The 24,927-nt window shown below is 35.7% G+C and overlaps 1 protein-coding gene across 1 annotated transcript in view; it reads right to left on the reverse strand.

The window, feature by feature from the left end:
- Positions 1-1,199: 1,199 nt before the first annotated feature.
- The window catches only part of LOC137391500 (uncharacterized), a 35,568-nt gene continuing 11,840 nt past the window's right edge, over positions 1,200-24,927 (reverse strand). The window contains exons 5-12 of the mRNA XM_068077999.1: positions 17,454-17,510; positions 14,467-14,622; positions 14,043-14,072; positions 13,722-13,880; positions 8,550-8,621; positions 7,042-7,191; positions 5,112-5,156; positions 1,200-1,850 (exon numbers count right to left, since the gene is read on the reverse strand). Of these exons, the coding sequence (XP_067934100.1) occupies positions 1,837-1,850; positions 5,112-5,156; positions 7,042-7,191; positions 8,550-8,621; positions 13,722-13,880; positions 14,043-14,072; positions 14,467-14,622; positions 17,454-17,510 (683 nt within the window). The 3' untranslated portion in view covers positions 1,200-1,836. The remainder of the gene's footprint in view (positions 1,851-5,111; positions 5,157-7,041; positions 7,192-8,549; positions 8,622-13,721; positions 13,881-14,042; positions 14,073-14,466; positions 14,623-17,453; positions 17,511-24,927) is intronic.

The raw sequence follows: 24,927 nt of genomic DNA on the forward strand, positions 1-24,927 counted from the left end.
CTTATGTTTATATTGGATAGAGGGGAAGTATACGTCAATGTGGTGTACTTACAACAGTTTAAAGTTACTACTCACAAAAATGAAAACCACCCTCAAACCAAGAACATTAGTAAAGCAAAGGAGTAATGAAAATGAGTTGATGAACCAGCAAACATGACATGGCCATTTTCAAAGAAGCCAAAATCGTAGCTTAATGTTGACATAATCATGCCAAGTGACAAACAAATAAGATGAATGAATTAACACGAGTGGTAAGGTCTAAATATGGTAGTCATAAACTGCTCATGAGATGATAAATCTAAATTTACTTACATACTTTGCACTCTCAATACTGACCAACATTAGCAATTGCATTGCTGACCTTAGGGTTGTTTCAGGTCAGCAATGCTAGCAAGAAAAGGGCACAAACAAACAGGTCAAACAAACATATTTTTTAAAAAGAGCATTTGAAAGGAGCTTTGTAGAATTTCTAAAAAATAACAGAAATAATTCTACTGTAAAGACTGAATTTTGAATAAACATTTCTTCTCACTAAGTTATTTTTAAATTATACGAAACTCTTTTGCTACATGAAACAATTATCTTGCGATATTAATATTAAGTGATGATGTAATACTGGTAACATGATCGTTGATATAATTATGAAATGCTGTGAGACAATAAAAACAAATTTAAAGGTTTTGTTGGTCACATTCCTTCACAGCTGATAACATGACCAGTTGGTCACATTCCTTCACAGCTGATAACATGACTAGTTAGTCGTATTCCTTCACAGCTAAGAACATGACCAGTTAGTCATATTCCTTTACAGCTTAGAACATGACTAGAAAGTTGTATTACTTCACAGCTGATAACATGACTAGGAAGTCGTATTCCTTCACAGCTTAGAACAAGACTAGGGAGTCGTATTACTTTACAGCTGATAACATGACTAGGAAGTCGCGTTCCTTACAGCAGAGAACATGACTAGGTAGTCGTGTTCCTTCACGGCTGATAAAAAGACTGGTTGGTCGTATTGCTTCACAGCTGATAACATGACTAGGAAGTCGTATTCCTTCACAGCTGAGAATATGACTATAGTTAGTCGTATTCCTTCACGACTGTGAAAATAATCACATTGCCTATAGAATAAAATGTTCTAATTAGAAGGAATTGTCATTATACCAAATAAAAATGTACATATCTGATATATAGTCTCATTTTATATAGCATCAATCATCCAATCACGTATAAAACCTTTTTACACATAGAAAAATACTCCCAGCAGTAGTTTAGTGTACCATAAGCAGCTAATTCAAGCAAAAAGTTACAAAAATACATTATAAAGCCTAATAAATGATAAAATAGCTGTAATAAATGGACACACATGCTTATAATGCACATCTCACATCATATAATGACACCGTGGTTAACTAATACCATTGTTTGCTATTCTTATCGCAGCGTAAACACTCTATATCAGCCTGTTAAAAGTAGCGGTAGATGGTAAGTAATACCATCTGAACTGAATACAATAAAAATAAGATTCATTTTAGCACTAGGTAATAGAAAGTATTACTACCTGATAATAAATACAATAAAAAATATAACAAACCCGTAGCAAAAGATTTATGATGACAGAATGTATATTATATTAAAGCTTGAGTTCAAGGTCACATGGGATGTTATATTGAAGGTTGACTCCATTGTGTGAATGCATACAGTCATTGAGTTTTCAATGTCACCTCTCACAACTCACAGCAGCAAATACAAAAGTGAAAACTGCTGCAATAGTTGCTGGCTTCCAGGAACCTTCTAATGTTTGTGTGATAATTCCTTTGTCACCTCAACATCAGCTCAACCATCTTGATCTGCAAATGATATGCAATGATATATGATATGAAAATGGTACATGAATTATTCCATATATGGTATACACACCCTACATGTTATATATAATTCATATTATATATGGGGAAACAAATGAGTACAGTATCTTGTTTTTTTTCCAAGTTTATGAGTGTAGAGAATAACTCCAAGTTTATGCGTGTAGAGAATAACTCCAAGTTTATGAGTGTAGAGAATAACTCCAAGTTTATGAGTGTAGAGAATAACTCCAAGTTATGAGAGCAAATGATGACTCCAAGTTTATGAGTATAGATGATAACTTCAAAGTTTACAAGGGAATTTCTCCAAGTTTATGAGAGTAAAAGGTGTAAGGTGTAAAGGTTCCACGAGTGTAAAGGTCCAAACACACTAGGCGATTTTATCGCGAGCGTCATGAGGAGGGCGAATATATCGCTGGCGTGTGCATAAACACACTTGAGCGATTCAATAGCAAACGATATAATTGGCGCGCCCACAAAGTGCCAATAAAATTCCGTATCATTAGTTTTTTCGGAGATGTTAATAAATCTAGGTTAGTCAATATGGCGCCGTCTAGGCGACAACGTAAACAACTTATGCATTTGTTATTAAACCTATCTCACTTTTACGGATTGTACACTGCCTACTTCACAAGAGGACATAAGAAAAAACGATTCTTGTATTTTTAACTGTAACATTTTTTACTATTTTTATACATATTTTATTTTATAGTGGTTTTTTATACTTAATATATTAAATATTTACTGTTCTCAAGATGGTCAACCTGCGCAACGATCGACTCCAAATGTTGGTTTTCAACTCTGATTTTTGTAATTTTGTTTGTTATGGTGTACAGGACTGAGAGTGCTGTTATTAAATTTATGAACAATCCAGTATTTGTTCTGAAGATGTTTCAATCGTAACAAAATAGCAAATTGTCGCTGCTGTACGTTGGTTAACAGCGATACGAAATAATTACCCGCCATAAAATTGCATTCTGCTAAAAGCCAACGAATCGAAATGAATCTCGTTAGCGATTAAGTCGTGTAAAGAAAGTCTAACGTTATCGCTCTGCATGAGCACGCTGAGTGAATTCTAGCGCAGATTAGCGCCACGCAGCGCGATATCGCTCTAAATATCGCCTAGAGTGTTTATACCTTTAGGGATAGCTCCAAGTTTATCGATACATATGGGACTAAATGAAGACTTGCATATAAAGATAATTATTGATGTTTAGTGCAAGCTCTCGTGAATGTAAAGTGATTTTACGTGTATTACACTCGATCAATGTAAGTGTCTGTAATGTCGTAGGGTTAAACACCTCCGTGGTAGTAAAGAACAGTATGTTTCATGATGACATGTACGAATATACTTATACACACTGCACATGGTGAGATTTTTTCGTTATATTTGCAGTCTCAAAAACTTTTTTTCAGGCTGTTGAGATGCGAAGTAGTATCTGAAAGAGTGTGGTGATTTCAAGGCTACTCCAGCTTTTATAGCTATGAGGTTTATTTATCACTGAAAATTTATTTGTAAGGAAGGTGACTTGTAGCAATGACCTTTAGGGAGCCTTAGAGTTGCTGTTCATAAAAGACTGCAGGCAGCCTTGGTACGATAGTCTTTATTTACATGTACTTAAAGGTTGACTTGCAACAAAATTCACATTACAGTTATTTGGTATCAAAAGATTCACTGTGTCTTACTCTGCTGTGTTGTAGGTGCAAAATATGTGGGAATGTGATTACAAGCTCTTAAAAGCTCAAAAATGAACAGTTAATCGACGCCATCACGAAACCGCCATAGTAAATCCATTTGGTTATTGTTTTGATGCGTGATGTTTTCACGTGAATTGAAAGATCAATAAAAGGCTCAATATAAAACTTCTCGTAGCACTAGTTTATGACAAATACTTCGGGTTTTACCGAAGAGCCGTACCAAATATAGATGCTCGCTACTTTACAGTTTTGTTCGGCATGGTCCAATCATCTAGTCGTAATCTGATCATGTGACCCATACTTCCTGCCAAACAGCGCGAACAATTTCCGCAGCATTTTTCGATGATCACAGGTGACCAACAGGCTCATCGTGTTTATCAGAGAATGATATGTACTCCTTTAAGCTAAGGTTAAAGAATTAAATGAATTTTCACGGTAGGTTATAAGTTAACAGTGCTGAAAGTTACAGCATTAAAATGACGATAAAATAGACGCATACAAACCATGCACATGGTTTTATTGAATGCGTGAAATATATTTGTGAAAATATTTTGACGAATGAGGTTGCATGAAAGTGTAAACAGAAGCCATCTCGTCCCAGTTCAACTGAGGCCCCATTTGAGCCGTTTTGGAAAAAGATTCTAATCTACGGCAGTTTCGTGATGGCAGTGATCGACTTTTCGTTTTTGAGCTTTTAAGAGCTTTTAATCACATTTCCACATATTTTGGACCTACAACACAGCAGAGTAAGACACAGTGAATCTTTTGATACCAAATAACTGTAATGTGAATGCTGTTGCAAGTCAGCCTTTAAAAGATAAGCGGGTATCTTAGTGCCCATGTCACTTATAGTTACTAGTTGGCTGGTACTGATCTATTCAGCTGTTTAAAATTTTATAAATGTAAGGAAACTTGAAATGAATTGTCTATTTCAGTGCCTCTTAGTATTTTGATAAAACATTGTGACAATTACCATGGAAGAAGAAATTATTGTAAAACTGATAATTATCAGTCATACAATCATAGGAGCAAAGCTTTAAGGCACTACTCAGTATCATAAACAAACTGAATTACAAGTAACTACATGCAGGATTTTGCAAAAGGCACTATGCGCGCAATCTTCTTGAAGACAATCGTTTTCATGAGGTGATAATATGACAAAGGTTTGGCAGCATGATAGGGCATTAACCAAAGTAGTGGATTTCCATACACAATAACAAATTTGGTCAATTTAGGGTCAGCAAAAGAATCGATAGCGCAATTGGTTTAATAGAGACCTCAGTCTAGCCCTTGAGAGAAAACCTTTATTAACATCATTAAGAGTTTACGTATTTCCCTCTGTTGTTGTTATTCTTTTGTCGTTCTTATTGATATTATAATTACCCTCTGTATTGTTATCCTCCTTGATCAATGAAAGAATGTTGACAGTCTATGCGGAAAGACATGCAGCTTATGGTTAGACAAAAAATCATGCTATACACATAGTCAACTTCCTCTATTAGGAGAATCCCACAAGCACTTTATTTTCTACAACCATAAAAAACTTACTTTGTTGCAGTCCACCAGCACCCGACATCATCTGCTCATTGAGGCCTGAAGCAGAAATCAAGTAAAATTTATAAAAATATTTGCAAACACCACATCATGAGTTGTCTTTTGTTTGTAATGCATTCCTCTAGTATTACTTGAAGACCACAACTGATTTGACATTGTCCACAAACACAAAAATCTTTCACTTGACCAGAGTTCTCGAAAGTGAACTGTTCAAATGAATATTGCAAACATGGAACATTGTGCTTTGGCAGCACAACTCATATTGCCACCGATTGGTATTATCCCTAAAAATAACCATTTTATTATTCGAATGTGCATTCGCTTACAACATGTATCAAGCTAGCTGGAGTTTGAAGTGCTTTTATGTAAAAGTGAGTGGACAACTCCAGATTTTCAAGTGTATATATACATGTATATATACAGTCATACCTCGACATATGAGAAACCCGCGATACAAGCAACACTTCGAGCAAGTTAATGCTTTGAGATGCAAAAAACCTTTGAAATACGACATGCGAGCCGGTTCTCGATGGCTGTTAAATGGCCAAACAGGCAAGAGGCTGCTTTTGAGAACAGCATCGATCGATCATTCTTGTCAAATCAGATTGAAAAAAGTTTTAGTTATGTTGGTTAAAAGTTAAAGTATAAGCGAGACAAAAAGCGCGAAACTGGAAACAGATAGTAAAGACTGAGACGATGACAACATTAGAGTTAAGTTTAGTAAAAGGATTAAAATTTAGCTTCAAGCGTGAGTGTTTAGTAAGCTAAAATAATTTAAGTTCCAAGTTTGTGCTGTGTTACACAGCGTCACAAGTCTAGTGTACCAAAAGCAATACTGTCAAATCTCTCCCGCACAGCCGTTAGCCCTACATCTTTATGGAAGGTGAGAGTTCCATACGGTACATACTGTACATAGTAATGTTACATTTTATTGCAGATCATAACCACTAAATACATTAAATTTACTGTAGGTAACTATAGTTACTAAGGTTAATAAAACGGTTTTGTTAATAATTTTTAACATGTACAGTACACATATAACATCTTGATGTTTGTTACCAGAAATGCTTTGCATTAAATATTTACTGTAGGAGTTATCTCCCTTGCAAGTTCTGAGCTGCGCCAATGAAGCTTAAACAGCCAAGGAAGTACCGTCAGTAGCATGAGTATTACACTCCCTTACTTTGGTTTGGTTGAGGGTTCTGTGAAAAGTGTGAACCTATTGACCTTGGTGCAAAGCTCATCAATCTGGTGTCAGCGCATTGACTTTCTTAAAGTCTGTGAGGCAACTTTCACAGACTTTAAGAAAGTCCTGTTTTATGGAAAAACACACTTAATTTTCTTATCGCAATTTCTTCTCAGCTACGACCAGCTGTGTTAGACACATAGAGGTTTCATCAATTGTAAATCAATGGACTCCTAATGATTTATTTATTGAACAATAGTAATACTGAAAGTGGTTATTTTATTTTTAGCAGTAATAATGCCGTAAGCTGTAATAATATCGATAACTTTTCCGACTCGATACAAACTCAACTTGTTATTCAGGGTAGTAGGCAAGGGAGCTAAACAAGTGTCTGAGCTCATTCAGTAACACATTTGTAGCAATTTTATGGCACCAGCTGATGTACACTTTCATACTTTGCTACCACAATACTTTTCACAAACTGTGCGGTTTAAATCCTATGACAATTGTCATGCGCCAGTCAAATATTAGGTTTTCCTGATTATTTAATTATGTCCTGGTAAAATAATCAATTTGGTAGCAGAAGAATTAATGACACTATCAACAATACTACTTATATTAATGTGAGAAGTGGTGCCTTGTCATTTTGTTTGTGTGAAATTAGCATAATAATTTGTAACCTCTAAAGTCGACTAATATGTAAGTATATTGAAAGGTATATAAGCCTCACATGCTCACCTTCAATTGCACTGTTAACTGCAGTGGCATTGGTATGGCCCAGTTCCACTGCTTCATCAGCCCTCTTCTTGGCAGCGTCAGCAGTATTCCGAACAGCTGTTATGTTATTTTGATTGGTTTCAATCTCCCGATTATGTCTGTTGACCACTCCTTTGAACAAATATTTAATTTTGTTAATGAGAACCACAGAAACAGCTTTGAAAAACGAATGAGCTGCTCTTACAAAACAGTCGGCAGCTTTCATGTTTATGAGTTGAAACACTGATGACAAGGTAACTACTGTCAAACACTGATGACACGGTAACTACTGTCAAACACTGATGACACGGTAACTACTGTCAAACACTGATGGCATGGCAACTACTATCAAACACTGATGACATGGTAACTACTATCAAACACTGATGACATGGTAACTACTGTCAAACACTGATGACACAGTAACTACTGTCAAACACTGATGACAAGGTAACTACTATCAAACACTAATGACATGGTAACTACTGTCAAACACTGATGACACGGTAACTACTGTCAAACACTGATGACAAGGTAACTACTATCAAACACTAATGACATAGTAACTACTATCAAACACAGATGACACGGTGACTACTATCAAACGCTGATGACACGGTAACTGATGACACGGTAACTGATGACACGGTAACTGATGACACGGTAACTGATGACACGGTAACTGATGACACGGTAACTGATGACACGGTAACTGATGACACGGTAACTGATGACACGGCAACTGATGACACGATAACTGATGACACGGTAACTGATGACACGGTAACTGATGACACGGTAACTGATGACACGGTAACTGATGACACGGTAACTGATAACACGGTAACTGATAACACGGTAACTGATGACACGGCAACTGATGACACGATAACTGATGACACGGTAACAGCTCCAAATTATCTGAACTTATTTTAAGCCTTTATTTTACTTATAAAGTGAAGGGGTAATAAAAATATATGCTTAATGTTTGACTGAACAGACCTATGGCAGAAAAATATTCATAAGCATCTTAACAACGATGAATCGAGCCATTCTTTTCTAATTTTTTTCCCACTTTTAAAAGCAAGCATACTTCATGTGAAGTATGAAAACCTTGCGGTGAGGGAAAATGCGTTTAACCTATATTTGCCAATTAAATGTGAGAATCCATTGCTGCATGTACGAATGATAAACGGTTACAATTTTAAGAGATAAACTGCCAGCACACCAGAAATATAGAATAAAGAAGTCCTCAGTACTCAACTATATCTATGATATTAGAGTCCTTTGTGACATACTTACTAGCTAAACTGCTAGCACACCAGAAATATAGAATAAAGAAGTCCTAAGTACTCAACTCTAGCTATGGTATTAGAGTCCTTTGTGACATACTTACTAGCTAAACTGCCAGCACACCAGAAATATAGAATAAAGAAGTCCTCAGTACTCAACTACAGCTATGATATTAAAGTTCTTTGTGACATACTTACTAGCTAAACTGTTGCGCAGCTGACTATCTTGATTCTGTACTAGATGTACTCTACGAGCATCATCACGTTGGTCTACAATAAAGAGAAAATGGAATAAATACAATAAAATAAAAGAAATGATGCAATTTGACACGAGTGCCCGATGTTTTGATGAAGAATAGTAAAACTATGCCTTTTTTCTTAGCTCTTTCACTACCCAATCATTTTGTTCATTGGAGCATGATTAATGTTTAGTAAAACCTAATACAAGTTCCCGTAACCTTTGAACTACAATGCTCATGAATAAGGCTTTGATACCAAATTAATCAGAATAAAATTTTAAGGGCGCAATAAATTCACAAGGGCACATATAAGTAGTCATGCGTAGTTGTCATGACCTTTGAACCAAAATGGCTATAAAAATATTCTGACACCAAACTAATTAGCATAAAATATTACATCAGGTGGTGTTGTAAAACAAGTCTACAAATGTGTAGCAGAATAAGCTTGGACTCTTGTTTGGTCCCTCCCTCTACTGCCATGAGTAAGACTTGAGCAAGCTGAGAGTTACGGCATTATTATTATTACTGTTATTATTATTACTACTGTTAGAAATGATATAAACAATATCACGAGTATTATTAATAAATAAAAAATCATAAGAAGTCTATTGATCTACAAGTTGTGAAGCCTCGAGTCTGACATAGCTGGTTATTGCAAAGAAACTGCGTATAATGATAGTTTTTTCTCACAAGTGCAGAAAGACAGAATGTGAAATTTTAAGGTTATTCACAAGATCACGATTATTCAAATCGAATTTGAGAACTTGCACTTACTTGACACTTTGCGTTATATGGAATTTTTTACGTAGTGCAAAGCAAAAACTTTCCATACATGTAAATTCTTTATGCTATGCAGAGTTTATGTTACAGGAGGTATAGGTTGTAGAAGCGTCGACTGTACTTCTTTTGTTCATAATTTCCGTCAGCCTCTTTATTTATAAAACTGTAGTATTTCAAGAAACTTCAAACATAGCCCATTAGAAATTACTTTGGATGTAAAACTAAAGATTTTCACAAATTATACGCTTGTTGTCGAAAAACTCGGATGCTGAGGTCATTTTTTGGTCATTTGGTTCGATCTGCTTTAGTCGACATTGGCTGGTGAAATTAAGTTAAAATCAACTCTAACAGTAAGTTTGACAGCATACTTATGCATTAGTCTACACCAACAATAACATTTCGCAGTTTAGCAGCTTTTACCAATGTCTTGTTGGCGAACTGTGTGTTTGGCGACTTTATTTAATGTGTTGTTGGCAAACTGTGTAGTTGGCGACTTTATTTAATGTGTTGTTGGCGAACTGTGTGCTTGGCGGCTTGAACTAATGTGTTGTTGGCGAATTGTGTGCTTGGCGGCTTTAACTAATGTGTTGGTAGCGAGCTGCGTGTTTGGCGACTTTATTTAATGTGTTGGTGGCGAACTGTGTGTTTGGCGACTTTGACCAATGTGTTGTTGGCGAACTCATAAAATGGGAGTACAAAAGAATGAAATGACAAGCTTCATTAATTTGCCTCCATACTTATAATTTACATTTAATGCAATTATTTTTAAAACAAATGACACACTCACAAATGTTTTAATTTTATTAACTCTTTTTCCCTCTTCAAGCTTCCTTTTATATCCATAAAACTAGATTTATTCCTGTAAAGTTTCTGTACATTGATGTATCAGGTGAGTCGGTTAAACAAACACCATGTACCACTACTGCATTAGATAGAATCAATTTGAGCATATTGTCACCTTCTCGTCAGTTTTTAAAGTTACTAGCTGCATTACCCGCCTACAGGAACAGATTCATGTGCACCATAAGGTTTATTGAGAGTTGTCTTTTATACTGTAAAATAACTCCGAATATGCAGTCTACTGAAATTGTTGCCTTAATTTATTATTATGTAAATTATCTACTGAAATTGTTGCCCTGAATATACACATATACATGTCAATAATGTTGGGGAGAATAATGGAAATCTGCAATGTGTTTTACAGCTAGATGCGTGTAAAATCTAGTAAATATTCTAGATTTATGTGTCTAGATTCATGCATCCATTCATACCCGTCTATATTTGCAGTTGACGATCGCGCACTTCTGCCGCTGAGGCCCCGCCTTGGCATACCAGTCTTTACCCGCCGAGCAGTTGACCATCACGCTCTTGCACTCGCAATTAATCGCTTCGCACTCGCAATCAATCGGCCCGCACCCGCCTCGCAATCAATCGCCTTGCAATAAATCGCCTTGCAATAAATCTCCTCGCAATAAATCGCAACACGCCCTTACTTTGGTTTGGTTGAGGGTTCTGTGAAAAGTGTGACCTATTGACCTATGACTTATTGACCAGCAAAAAATCGCCTCGCAATCAATCGCCCCGCACTCAATCGCCTCGCACTCGCCTTGCAATCAATCGCCTCGCACTCGCAACCAATCGCCTCGCTCTCGCAATCAATCACCTCGCAATCAATCGCCTAGCACTAAATCGCTTCGCAATCAATTGCCTCACACTCGCCAAATCATTCATCCAGAAAGGGGCGCCTGGATACTCTCGCTGCACTCGGGACGAAAAAGGTCTCCCGCGCATCCCCGAGTGACGCCATGGCTCCAAACCGCTAGCTGCATTACCGGTCCACAGGAACAGATTCATGTACAGCAAAAGGTTTATCGAGAGTTGTCTTTTATACTGTAAAACAACTCCAAATATGCAGTTTACTGAAATTTTTTGTCCTGATCACACTATGCATACACATATGCAGTCATATATGTCAATAATGTTGGGGAGAACAATGGAAATCTGCAATACGTTTTACAGCTAGTCTACAATGCATCAGTCTCAAAACACTCAAATCGGAGTTGCCCTATTTGTGTACAGAGAACTGATAATGAAATTGACATTGCTAGGCAAACTGAAGTTTTTCAAACTGGCAGTATTGAAAAGTTTTGCATCGTTTACAAAATTATACAAAATATTTTGCTATCGCCAGCATTTATTGAATGGAGACTTCTACATGCTTAAAACACTAATCATAGCTCACCAGTTTTTCGTCTATAGCCTATGTTTTGACATGGTATATACAAACAGTAATGAGGTTGTGTTGATGAAATTTATATGTATAACAGAACAGACAGTATGATGTCAAGGCAGATACAGCATTAGCACCTTACAATAATAAAACATAGCGCCAACATGATAGCCTTTGTATGATATACAATAAGGAAAACAAATGCATGAAAATATATATATATATATAGTGAAAAATATGTTAGAAAATGCTGCATGTGGTATAGCAGAACACGAAGAACATATCATGACATAACAATAACACAATGTTAGTTCAACGCAACACTTGCGGATAGACAGCATTTTTTGTTTTTTCTGTCGGGTGTATGAACAAAGTTTTCGGCTTGTGCCTACTTGTGAGCAGGCGACGTACAGCTGGTCATGGCTGAAGCAGGGTAACAGTAAGTCGATACCAGCTGCTGCCTTTCTTTTCACCATCGCCTATCACAACCCTTGGAGTACTCGTGCAAGTTCTGTAGTAGTAAGTTACAGTAGGCCTACTCGTAGCTGGAAAAAAAGTAAAAGTAACTCAGCTGCGGAAGGAAATGAACATGTGTACTATCACAAACAGTGGCAAATCCAACGTTTTCAACCCTTTCACTGAAGTAGACTCATTTATGCGCTTTCTATGGTCGACCGCGTAAACGCATTTTTGCGATTTTACCAGCATTTGCTAGAAACTGAATTTTATTATTCGTTGATAACATAACCAACGGTTTTTAGGACTTTTATAGTAGTGACAGTGTTGTCCTAAAATTTCTCTATAAAATTAGCCTAACTTTTAATTTTAAATCTTTGTTTGAGAATTTTCAACTTAAAAACGATGATTTTTTGTGCAAGTTCATTAAATGCGTCGAGCTAGAAAGCAAATAACTACTTATGTTGATGACGTTATAGCTGATTCAGATAATTATAATTACACAGATAATTAAAATAGCAATAGCAGCACTGACTCTGATGATGGTGAAAGTAATGGTTTTGTAAGAATAAGGAACAATGTAGAGGATCGTTTTAGCTTTGTAGCTTCACATCGCTTTATCAATGCACAAAGTATAGATACAATGAATTTTTTGCATAGCAGTGCTTATTAATATGTTGGCAAAAGGAAATATATAACCAACAACAAACGTTCTAGATAGTTTGAAATTGAAAAAAAATGTATACATATGAAGCAATATCGGCAAAATGGCTGGCAGTAGTAGGCCAATAGCTAAATTTGTACATGGACGCAAGTGAAAGGGTTCTGTATTGAAAGTGTGGCAATTCATAGACAATACAAAATTGAATAAGAAGCACTCACCTTTTTGATGTTGAAATTTAGTAGGCGAGAAATGCGTTTTTCCAGTGGCTCTAAGAAACAAACGTTTACGTGACCTTCTCGGTACACAATGGCAGTAAATATTAATTGCATGTAAATAACTACTCGTTCATTTATTTTATTTAGTGAATAGTACATATGTATAGCTGTATAGACACCTTTGTATAGGCCGCAGAACTCAGGACGGTGCTTTTTAACACGGCAACAACTTTGCTGTTTAAAACGGAACAGTGCCGTTGGGCACTGTAAAGAGGCGTGCTAATCGGAGATTTCGGTTAATGCGTCCTAGTGGTGAAAGAAAAACAACAGAATCGCCGCACCTTTATATAAGCCGCTTGGCTCAAATCTTCAGACAAAAGTAGCGACTAATAGTCCGAAACAACGATATTTACTACATACTCATATTAACTAAGTTGGCTTCAAACGACCGTATGGAAAAAGAAAGACCGCTCTAAAATTTATTTACTGTTACTACTCATATCAATGCAGTTCACTTCGTACGACCGAAATTCATACGATAAAAAAAGGAAGGACCGCTCTATAAGGCGGACACATAAATACACACACAGATACACAGACAACAATTGCCGTTTATATAGTAGATTAAGATGTTTTTGACTAGAATTACTATATAAAACTAGTAATCACCTGCTAATCTATACTGAACAAGAAATAGCTGCTACCATTTCATGAAAAAAGTATATTTAACAAGAGGCAACACATTCTAACTCCTATTCATAACTATTATTAACCAGGATTTGATACCTTTTAACTCTCTAATTTCCTGAGAGTGCGTTTCAGATATCTTCTTTAGACTCTTCAACTCCTCTTGTAAAAGCCTATTCTGTTCTTTTAAAAGCGTATTTTCCTCCATCAACGCTTTTGCTGAATCGTCGTTTTTTAAAACTTGCGCCAGTTTTTCATCTGTCAATCATTAAAGTAAAATAAGAAAACTACAATAACAACTTTTTTCTTCTTGTTGAACATTTTCAGCCATCCACAAAAATAAAAATTATTTTTCTAAAAATGGTTAAAAAAATTGGTTATAATAACTTAAACATCACGTAATGAAATAGAAATACTCACCAATAGATTTCATAAAGCAGGTGAAGTCTTCTAAAATATAAAAATGAATGGGTGAATCACTATTTATTGGGCATATCAGCCGCTTGCAAAAATGGAGTAACGAAAATGCACTCAACAGCTAACATACTTTTTCAGATTACAGCAAGTTAAACCTATGTTTATAGAAAGACCATCTAGAGAAAGTACAAATTTATATAGGTTGGCTAAGATGTGAGCAAAATGTGGAAGAACAGAAGAACTTTTCTTTATTCGTCATACATTACTCCTACAATACCAACAGATACCAAATTCCTAACAGAACCAAGCCTCATTTAAAATAAAATTGAACATATTTGACAAACTAATATTAGCGAGACAATATTCTCGCAGAAGCTTTAGCGTTAGAAGCAATGTATACAAAAATTCAAAAATTTAGTTTACTTACTTATTACAGTTTTGAGTTCATCAATTTTTGAATCCTTACATTCCGACTCTTCTTTCAAACGGCGATTCTGTTCCCGTAGGAACTTGTTCTCTGCGATCAAATTTTCTAATGTTTGTTTCCGATTAGTCTCCTCTTCAAGCATTTCTTTTGATCCTGCTATAAAGCCATATGACAATAAATATGACGACAAGCTTTGACGCTCACAGGCAGAACAGTATTTGGTTTTGGTGATACTTAATTTTGTTTCCCCCAACCCAACCAAAGCTCGCATTTGATTAAACAAGATATTTTTAGCCATTACATTATTTATTTTACTACAAATTGTTGATTCATTGTTACTTATAGACTTAAAGGCTTAAGTTTGTAAGTTCATTTGCAGCATTAACACAAACTTTTTTTTTGGCTGAGATATGTTTTGAAATATAATATATGTAAAGATTAATGAATGCCCTGCGTTGCACAGGTAATAAAAACAGCTTATAAACATTATATTACCCTACTTACTACATTACCTACTACTTTACCTACTACATTACCTACTACATTACCTACTACATTACCTACTACATTACCTAATACATTACCTGCAACTGTTTATAAGCTGTTTTTATTACCCATGCAATGCAGAGCATTCATAAAATGATGCCAGCTGGTAATCGTTATGTGTGATGCTATGTCGTGATGCGGATTTCAATCCATGTAATGAATATCTTCAACATTATTGACTACTATGGTCAGTTGAATGCTGTAGTCTAATGGGTAAGATCAACGCCTCCAGAACTGCAGAATTTGTGATCAAATCCTCTGGAAATCTGATATTTCGCTACTAAAACTTTATCACGAACTGGACAGAGATTTATGAATATGTGACAACTACAAGCTCATTACTTTTGTAAAACTTACAAAGTGTCATTATTATTATTAGTATTTTTATTATTGTGTATCCATGTCTATGCATGCACACAACTTATTTAACAGTTGTAACTAGTTATCTTAGTGTAGTAGAATTTAATGCTTGTAGCTTGTCTGCTAACGAAGGTAAAGCATTTTGTTTGTTGGAGCTTATTTTGTGATCAGAAGTAATCTAATACCTTGAAAAGTAGAGAGTAAATTTAAATTTGTTTATTTTCTTCAGATGTTTTGAATTGGTTGTTGAGTAGCCACTGCATTATGGGTACGTCCATTTACAACTGCATAGGATGAATCCAAAAATAATATTATAAGGCTGAATGTTTCATAAGCATTTACAGGTTTGTGAATTTTCAGAGTTGATGGGAAAATATTTGAGAGTTCAAAAAATATACAATTTGCTACCTTTTAGGTTAAAATAATGAATTATTTCTAATGCCTTCAACCCCTCGAGATTGCAGTGATAGAACGCTCTATTTCAACATGAGATTTGCTTGCGGCATTCCCAGGCGTTTCAACTTTTTATTGTCCAACAAAACAGAACTTAACATGATAACAAATATGTAATTATGTGAAAACGATAGATTTTCCCTGAATATCTTACATTTGGATTGAAGGTATTCAAGGACTTAAAACTCACTCAACGAGCTAAGATACAATTTCTAAATGTGGTGAGGAAATTGAATTTTGTCAAACAACTAGAAGTGAGACCAGAACTAAACCCGGAAATTTGTGCAAATTTCAATTTTATAGATGTTGATGTACAGAAAACAACTTTGTACTTTTTGTGCGACAGATTGATTTAGCACTTAATAACCCTTGCAAATCAATTAAGCACTTCTTAAAGCCAATCAGAATATTTTTAAATAAAAAAATTATCATTGGAATCCATTACTGAGCAGGTTTATAAAAATTTGAGACAGCAGCCTTTGTAACTTTCTTTTACAATATGTCCTACTTGATTTATTTCTGTTTAAAAACGTGGTGTAAACCATCGTAATGGACTTATTAATAGATAAACTTTACTAAAAGTTAGTTCAATGTCAAAATAGCTATGAAAATGTCAAGTATTTTGTTCAACATGCCCAAATATTACAAAACTGTCGTATGACTATTCAATCTGCGACCGAGAGTTGTGGGTAGAATCTATAGATGTCAAAACAAGAGCAAATGTATTTTAAAATGAATTTACGCAACATTTTAGTAAATTTTATCAGAAAGTGTCGGTATTTTTCTATTATTTGTGATTGTCTTAAATGTTTGAGGTGATCTGACTGCCAGGATGTTTTATGATTGAAAATCAACAAAACTTGATCATGGTTAAAAAGCTCAGAAGAGGAAAAACATGTGCCAAAATGACGTCACTAAATCAAAATGAGCGGCTGCCTATTGATAGTGACTATTGCGTTTTAAGTTGCAGCATTATGCATCTCTATTCTGTCGGTCTCTTAGCCAAAGTGCAACTATAGATGTCCTAAACACACTTTTGTATAAGTCTGAATGTTTTAAGCACGAGCAAGTTTTGCCGATTTTAATCTTGAAACATCCTGGCAGTCAGATCATCAATATACTGGCAGTCAGATCATCTCAAACATCAAAAACAATCGCAAACAATAGATAAATACCGACACTTTCGGATAGATCTATTAAAATGTTGTGAAGTTCATTTTCCAGTCATAATTTAGTTGTAGAAGTAAAACAAAATTCTTTTAAAACTTTATTCTGCTTCTAGATAGTAAAAATATTTTGAACTGAGAAACCTCCTAAAAATGGTTTTAAACTTTGGAAAAAATAGAAATAAACTAAACAAATTTACTCTTTGCTTTTCAAAGTGTTTGATTACTTCTGATAACAAAATAAGTTACAATAAACAAAATGTATCATCTTCTTTAGCAGACAAGCTATAAACATTAAACCCTACTACATTAGGATAATTAGCTACAAAAGTTAAATAAGTTGTGTGTGTGCATAGACATGGATACACAATGATGAGGCGCATAGACATGGATGTACAATAATAATGACACTTTGTAAGTTGTAAAGAATTAATGAGCTTACAGGTATTAAATTTGACTCACCAATTCCACCCTCCCCTGTGGTAGCATTTTCCTTGCTAATGAGAATATCTCCATCAGCTAAAATTGATTACAGCATTAGTGCATGTAATAAATCATTAGTAACATATTTAATAATAATCCCACGACCAAACACGAGCGAAGCGAGTGTTTGGGAGCTTTATGATAAATGCATATGTGCACACAACTCCCGAAAGGTATCCACCAATGGCCATACTCAAACCCTTGTACCGAAATCCCATCAATGAGACAAAACACCTATACACCTATTTAAATATGTTACCAAGTCTTTGAAAATTGTCGACAATATCCTAAAACTTACTCATCTGATCGGATAATACATATTTAAAAATATTAATTTGGCCTATAATCGCCATTAAAACCTGACAAGCACTTTAATCAAAATTAAGACTGGCCAACAAAACGCTCATGAAGCTATGCAACAGATAGTAGAACCACAAAGTCGTGCGCATTTCACGAAAAAAACATGCACATTTCACCATCCTATGGCGGAAATTACTGCTGGAATATCGTTTGTTGCTCTCTCTCGAGTTCGAAACATTAATGACTTACTTGTTAACAACTTCACTAAGGAGCGCATCACTCAATTAGCTATCAATGGCCAAGTCCTACAACGTAAAAGAGAGGAGACTAGACTGCACGACCTTTAACAGAACACTGCACTTATCTAACAAAACTATCTCTATTATTTTCTATATGAACTTTTTCTAAATATTTTATATGTTTTCTTTCCTATATTTCTATCTTCATTTCTCAAAGTCCGTATGTCATCATCAGAAATCGGGCTATAGATCTTAAAATCTTGGAATAAATATTCCGTACCGAAGAGGATTCGATCTCTGACCAAGCCGTTCACCAGTCTTATGCCTTGCCCACAAGACTACAGAAGTCGAATTGCTAACCTGCCAATATAAGTCATTATATGAGAGCAATATACGTAACTGCTTTACATGAGACGCGGGTCATAGCATAACGTCACGAGAAGCTGTTCGCTCACATTATTAAACTTTCTAATAGCAAAACTCTCACTACTTCTCATTGTTTATAAGACAAAAAACCTTTCTCATGATATGTAGTTTGAAAGTTAGAATGGCAAATGTTGTTATATGTTAAATACAAATCAATTTTCTGTCCAAATACTCTTCTATTACACGGGCAATGCCGGGTGGCACAGCAAGTTATTATATATTTCCTTTGTTATTAGTCCGTATACAAAATACTTTACATATACTTATATAGGGCCTACATATAAATCTATTTACAACATTATTCTATATCATATACCATTATTGCATTGCTATTACTTTATATACAACTTTACATTCCCCATATACTTTCTATTAACAGCATTACTAACATTTTTCTATACTTACACTGTTTTCTAAAATAGAACTTTTTCACCTTTATATATCTATTTATATTACACTACCAAATACAACTGTAATATCAACAATTAACCAATTACTCATATACCTGGTTTCAACCGAACTTTACCTCCAAAATAAATTGTTAGTTGCACGTTTTTGGGGTCATGCTCCCTCAAACTTATTTTATATTATCTCGAACAACTCTCATTTACACTGTGGTGGACGCCAGGCCGTGACATTGTAATTCGTGTAGATATTTTTATTTAATATCGTGCATGCTGTTTTTCTTTTTATTATATCGTTATTAATTTCTTCACATATTATATCGCTATTATGTCGTCGTTTATCGCTCTATTATAACCATGCCAACAGATTAGCGATTCTGTTTATTACTAATGTTGTATGGTTTTCACTCGGTTCCGTTAGCTGGAACGGGCGAGTTTATTGTATATAAAGGAGCGCGCTCGTTCAGTTGGGCAAAGCAGATAGCCGTACGTTCCTCGGCTAGCGAAATTTCCTTCTGTAATAAAAACTGAACGAAACTACACGCATTCTCTTCTCTTTATATAATAGCCTAGATCGTGCCAAGTAAAGGCCGGCAAATTCCTTTACAACACTATACTCTGTCAATTCTTGCTGACAACTACTTTTTCAACAACCAGCAATACTCTTTCTTTTTTCCATTATAACTTTGGTCGTGGGCTGTATGACAGGGGAATGTCTAGTTTAATAGTAACATTTCATAACATGTAATAATCATTGTGTGAGAGATGGTGTTTTATCACTTGACCAACAGTGTAAAAAACATCATATAGAAAATTACTACAATGACCTTTTTGAATCATGCCCAAATAATATGATAATTTTAATTCATGTTTTAAAACGTCAATAATTAAAACAGGCTATAATGCGAGAGAAATGTGCGAGTATTTATTGAAAACTAGTACCCTGGAAGCCCTGAGAGATTGCCAGGTGTAATAACTGTGTACAATTATCCAGCAAATATAGTGGGTGAATGTTTGGAGTGTTTGTTCGGATTAAGTTTGAATGTTGCATCATGTGACCATTTTTTCCCAACCTCTAAACGTGGCTTCGGCCGGATGAACAGATGGACAGACACGACTCTTATTATAGTAAATATTATAAAGCCATAGGTGGAGTCAATGTCCTGTCCCAAAACACAAGCTAGATCGTCAGGTGTAATAACTATGTGTACACTTATTTTTCAAGTTGGAAGGTGGTTGAGTTGGTAGGATTGTCTGCAAAGAGGGATACTAGAGTTGGATTCTCGTTTGAGGCAATTGTTTTAACGCTTTTAGTGTGGCTTCGGATGGACGGCTCTTATTATGGTAGAGACTAGATGAATGCCCAGCGTTGCACAGGTAACAAAAAGTTTTTGCATGGAAAATTTAATTTTAATCAATATATACAACATTTACTATCCTAACTTTTAAATGAAGGTATTTGTTCATATCTGTGTATGTCCAGCCCATGTATAATTCAAATATTTTAAAAATGTGGTTGCGTCAAAAAATTCAATTTAATGAAATTAAGACCCATAAAAGGCTAAAACATCAGCTACAATTTGATGCCATTTTTGTCTTTGTAGACCAACCCTGTCCAGAGATATATGCGTTTGAATGAGGCCCTCTTTTAAAAAGCTCACGTTCCAGCGGGTGCTTCTTTCGTGACGTCACAAGCAATACATCTGAAAAAAAACCACGAGCCATAAATATGAGGTCGCTTCCTTAGCCAATCATCAGCGCAAAATTTTTATATAGGCCGTAATAAATGTTATTGCTCGTAAAACGCGTTGTCTGTGATCTCACTTTTAGGGATTTTACTCTATTATTAAATCGCATGGACATCGACATTTACTAAATTAATTAACATCGTTACTTTAATGAATTACTCGATCGACACGTTTTATTGGCAAACAACATATACTGTAATCGTAAAAATTGCTGCGAAGGTGACTCCGAGTTTTCTTGCCTTCTGGTAGTTAAAGCTCTACGGAGGAAGATCGGAGAATGGAGGTAAATTTATCTTTTACTTTGAGTCTCCTATAGAGTTTCCTGTTGAGTTTACATTCAGATTATATTTCCCTGTTTGAGGCTAAAATGTAATTTCCTGCGCATGCGAGTTACGTATGTACAGTGAGTTCTTGACGGCTTCTTTTTAATCTTTAGCATCTAGCAATACAATGGCTTAGATTGATGGATATACTAAAGGCAATATTTTAGTACTCACTAATACATGTACTAATTAATAAAATTATAACTTTTTGCTATCACTAATCACCGTTTTATATTTTTTATCAATTCACCTAGCTACATTTGCTTCAAATTTTCTGTGGCAGTTTTATCTAGTAAATTAGATTTATGATTTGACTTTAGATGTTCACTTTTCACTTATAGAAAGTGAAGAAAATCGATTGATCAATGCAAATCTTTAACATACAGAACCAAAGCTTCGAATCGTTGGCTTGGCGTACTTGTGCCTTTGTTAAACATATATTTGTTTTTAAAATTACACTCGCAATCTATCAAACTCCCAATTTGAAAGCTTTCAGTAGATACGTGTTAGAATGACATATCTATGAATGACATATATTTATTGCATTTGTTTTATTGATTACAGGATGTTCATGTCGTCCCACCAGCCGAAGCAGCTTTGTCAGTGTGGAAACTGCCATGAAGGGGAAAGAGAGACTTGAATGTGTGCTTCATAAACCATGATGTTTTGTTTGAGTTGTTGCAGTAGATGAATTTGTCTTATTGTATCAGCTAAAACTATGTGAGTGGCCACGACTTGATGAATATTTTTAATAAAAGCTTTATGCCGAGATGAAAATCTTTTTGCTTGTAAAAATTATATAATAGAATTATATTGTTGAAGATAATGCAAAACATGATTTGCAGATTATTGTAGTGAATTGGATACGGTATATGGATGTCCGCAGAACTGGAGAATGTGAGTTCAAATCCCATTTGCAGCAGACTTCTCACCCCACACTTCTCTATCCCTATGTATATTCTTTTCAAAGACGCGCTGCCTATTTTACTTACGGTAGTAAGAAACTAGTTTTCGGTGTGGGCAATGATATACAGCCCAAGGATAGGCGACGGACATAATGTGGGCGGGGCTTTTGGGAAGCTGTATATCGTTAGTGTGGGTAGCGGCGGAACTGTGCTGATACAAAGACCTTATTCTACATAGTTTGCTTGACAGAATTACTGTAGACCGTTAGAATTGGTAGTCGGTACTCAAATGTTTCCACAGCATTTGGAGAAAGTGAGTAAGACAAATTTTCAATTTTCGTTATTTGAGGCCTTTGGAACAGTCATAATAATGCATCTGTAGCTGGATTTAAAACTTTATTTTAGCCAACATGAGCAAATACAAAATAAGATATATGCCAATAGAGCCGCGTAGGACTAGACTTTTATCGCAAATAGCCGATGTGAATACGAGATATATTGAAAGATAAATACCGCGTGACATCATTTTGGGCAAGTCTGGGCATGTTCTTTTGGTCTGAGCGTTTTTACGGCGATCAGATTTTTTCGATTTTAATCTGCAAATATTTTGGCAATGAGATCGCCTAACACAACAAACAACATATCAACTGATAGAGAAAAAAAATGCTTTCTTTTAAGATCAACTCAAATTTGATGCAACCACATCTTTAAAGCTCAAAGTGTATCTAAAATAAGTTGCGGAAAAAGATTTCTCACAATTCATGCTATATATTTGCTCCAGATTTATAATAGCTTATAAACAGTCACAGGTAATTTAGTTGCCATTGGCTAAGTTTCTTTACCCAATGAAATTGAGTAATTTTACTATAACAAGAGCTGCGTCTGTGCAAAGCCAGTTAAAAGCGTTAAAAAAAATTGTACCTCACAAGAATCGAACCCGTACATTCGGATGTACAGATGTGAAACCAAGTGCACCACCACTAAACCATACAGCCACCTTGCCACTCTTCGTAATAGTTGTGCAAATAATCATGACACATGATCTCTCACGGTACGCTAGATTGCTGAAAAGTGCAAGCGTGCTTATTTTAACCAATCGTTATTAACTGGCCATACAAATGATGACAGACAGATGACAGACAAACACTTGATTTATATATAGATTATAGTAGACTAGCTGTGCTACCCGGCGTTGGCCGGGTATTAAAAATCAGCTTATAAACAAGAGAGGTAATGAGAGTTGCCTGCCACTTGCACTGACCCATTGCCAATGGATAATTTGAGTGAGCTCACTAATAAAAGCTACTGCTTTTATTGACATTATGAAGAGCGATAGCCTATTTGCTCCATTAAAGCGACATATATAGTCTAATGAATACATCGTCTTGTGTTGCTGAACTGGTAAGGCATCGGAGTGGCGAACTAGAGTGTCCAAGATCGAATCTTTGTCACAATGTGTGCTCACACTGAGTGCTAATGACTTTACCAGCCTACAGTGGCTGAGTCAGCTCATCCCCATATTATGAGATTACCTGTGCTAGCTATGTTTGTGCTAGCTATGTTTGCGCGAGCTAAGTTTGTGCTAGCTATGTTTTATCAGTCGCGTACACACATCCTAGTGTGTGTAAGCAACTGATGGCAGCGCTTAGCGTTGATTGTCTCTTCCATCATTGATGGCAAATGCAATGTCTCCGGTATCAACGTTGTCAGGTTCCGATACCTCATTGGCCATGTTGTTACTGTCATCTCGTGTGGTCAAGCATGCAGTGGAAAAGTGATTTTTACGGGAGCATTTTCTGTACACCTTTCCATAAGCCGGACACCTCCCTCGTTGATGTTCCATAGTGCAGTATTTACAGTTCTTTATCGTTTGTAATGGTCCAGTTCTATATTGTCTATCCGATTGTGGGTTTGGGCTCTTGCTCTGTGACAAGGATACTTCCTGTTGCGGAGGCACGACACATCGTATGGCATTAAATGCATCTGTTGGGGGTTCACTTCTTTAAGGTACTGTGTTGTAGCCTCTTTACAACAGCATACTGAGTTAACCTATTGTAATGTAGAATTGCCTGGCAAGTTGAATATATCCTCACAAACCGACTTAGATGAGATACCTGCTACGATTCTGTCCACTATCGCTTTGTCTTTCTCATCAGCATGGAATTCGCAAATTGTAATGAGATCTCTCAGCGCTGTCACAAAGCTTTCAAATGGCTCACCTTGCTTCTGAACTCTGCTGAGAAACTTGAATTGCTCAAAGGCTGTTTTTATTTGAGGGTTGAAGTGTTCAGTGAATGCTTTCTTTACTTCTGCAATGTCTTTTCGGTCCGCTATGTTCAGTGTCTAGAATATTTCTTGCCTTGTGCGCCAAGAAGTGTCAATAAAGTCGCAACTTGTATCTCTTCATCCTTTTTAGTCTTTTCTGTCGCTATCATGTAAAATTCATATTATTCGAGTCATGCTTTCCAACATCTACTAGTCTCACTGGGATTGTCTGTAGAATTTACATAGCGTGCCAGCGGTTTCAACCTTCCCTCTGCCATGTTTCCTTTTTGTTCTCCTCAAAAATCCCGTCCTGACACCATATCATAAAGCCAGCATTTGTCAGTGTAATAGGTTATATTGAGTGTCACCTGAATGCCTAGGATGCGTGTAAGTGACTGATAAAACATAGCTAGCACAAACATAGCTAACACAAACATAGCTAGCACAAACATAGCTAGCACAAACATAGCTAACACAAACATATAGCTAGCACAAACATAGCTAACACAAACATATAGCTAGCACAAACATAGCTAGCACAAACATAGCTAGCACAAACATATCTAGCACAAACATAGCTAGCATAAACATATCTAGCACAAACATAGCTGGCATAGGTAATCTCATAATATGAGGATGAGCTGAATCCGCTACTGTAGGATGGTAAAGTCATCATCACTCAGTGTGACATATGCCTCTTTTAGTCGTTGTTACAATTCAAACTGCTCTCATATATCACAAGTCAGACACTCATAAGAAAATACCATATCTGCATAATAGTTTAAAATAATAGAAGTTGGTTGCATAAACCCTAGAAGTTGATTGCAAAAACACAATTGTACA

The sequence above is a fragment of the Watersipora subatra genome, chromosome 3 (genome assembly GCF_963576615.1).
Source record: "Watersipora subatra chromosome 3, tzWatSuba1.1, whole genome shotgun sequence".
Taxonomy (NCBI): domain Eukaryota; kingdom Metazoa; phylum Bryozoa; class Gymnolaemata; order Cheilostomatida; family Watersiporidae; genus Watersipora; species Watersipora subatra.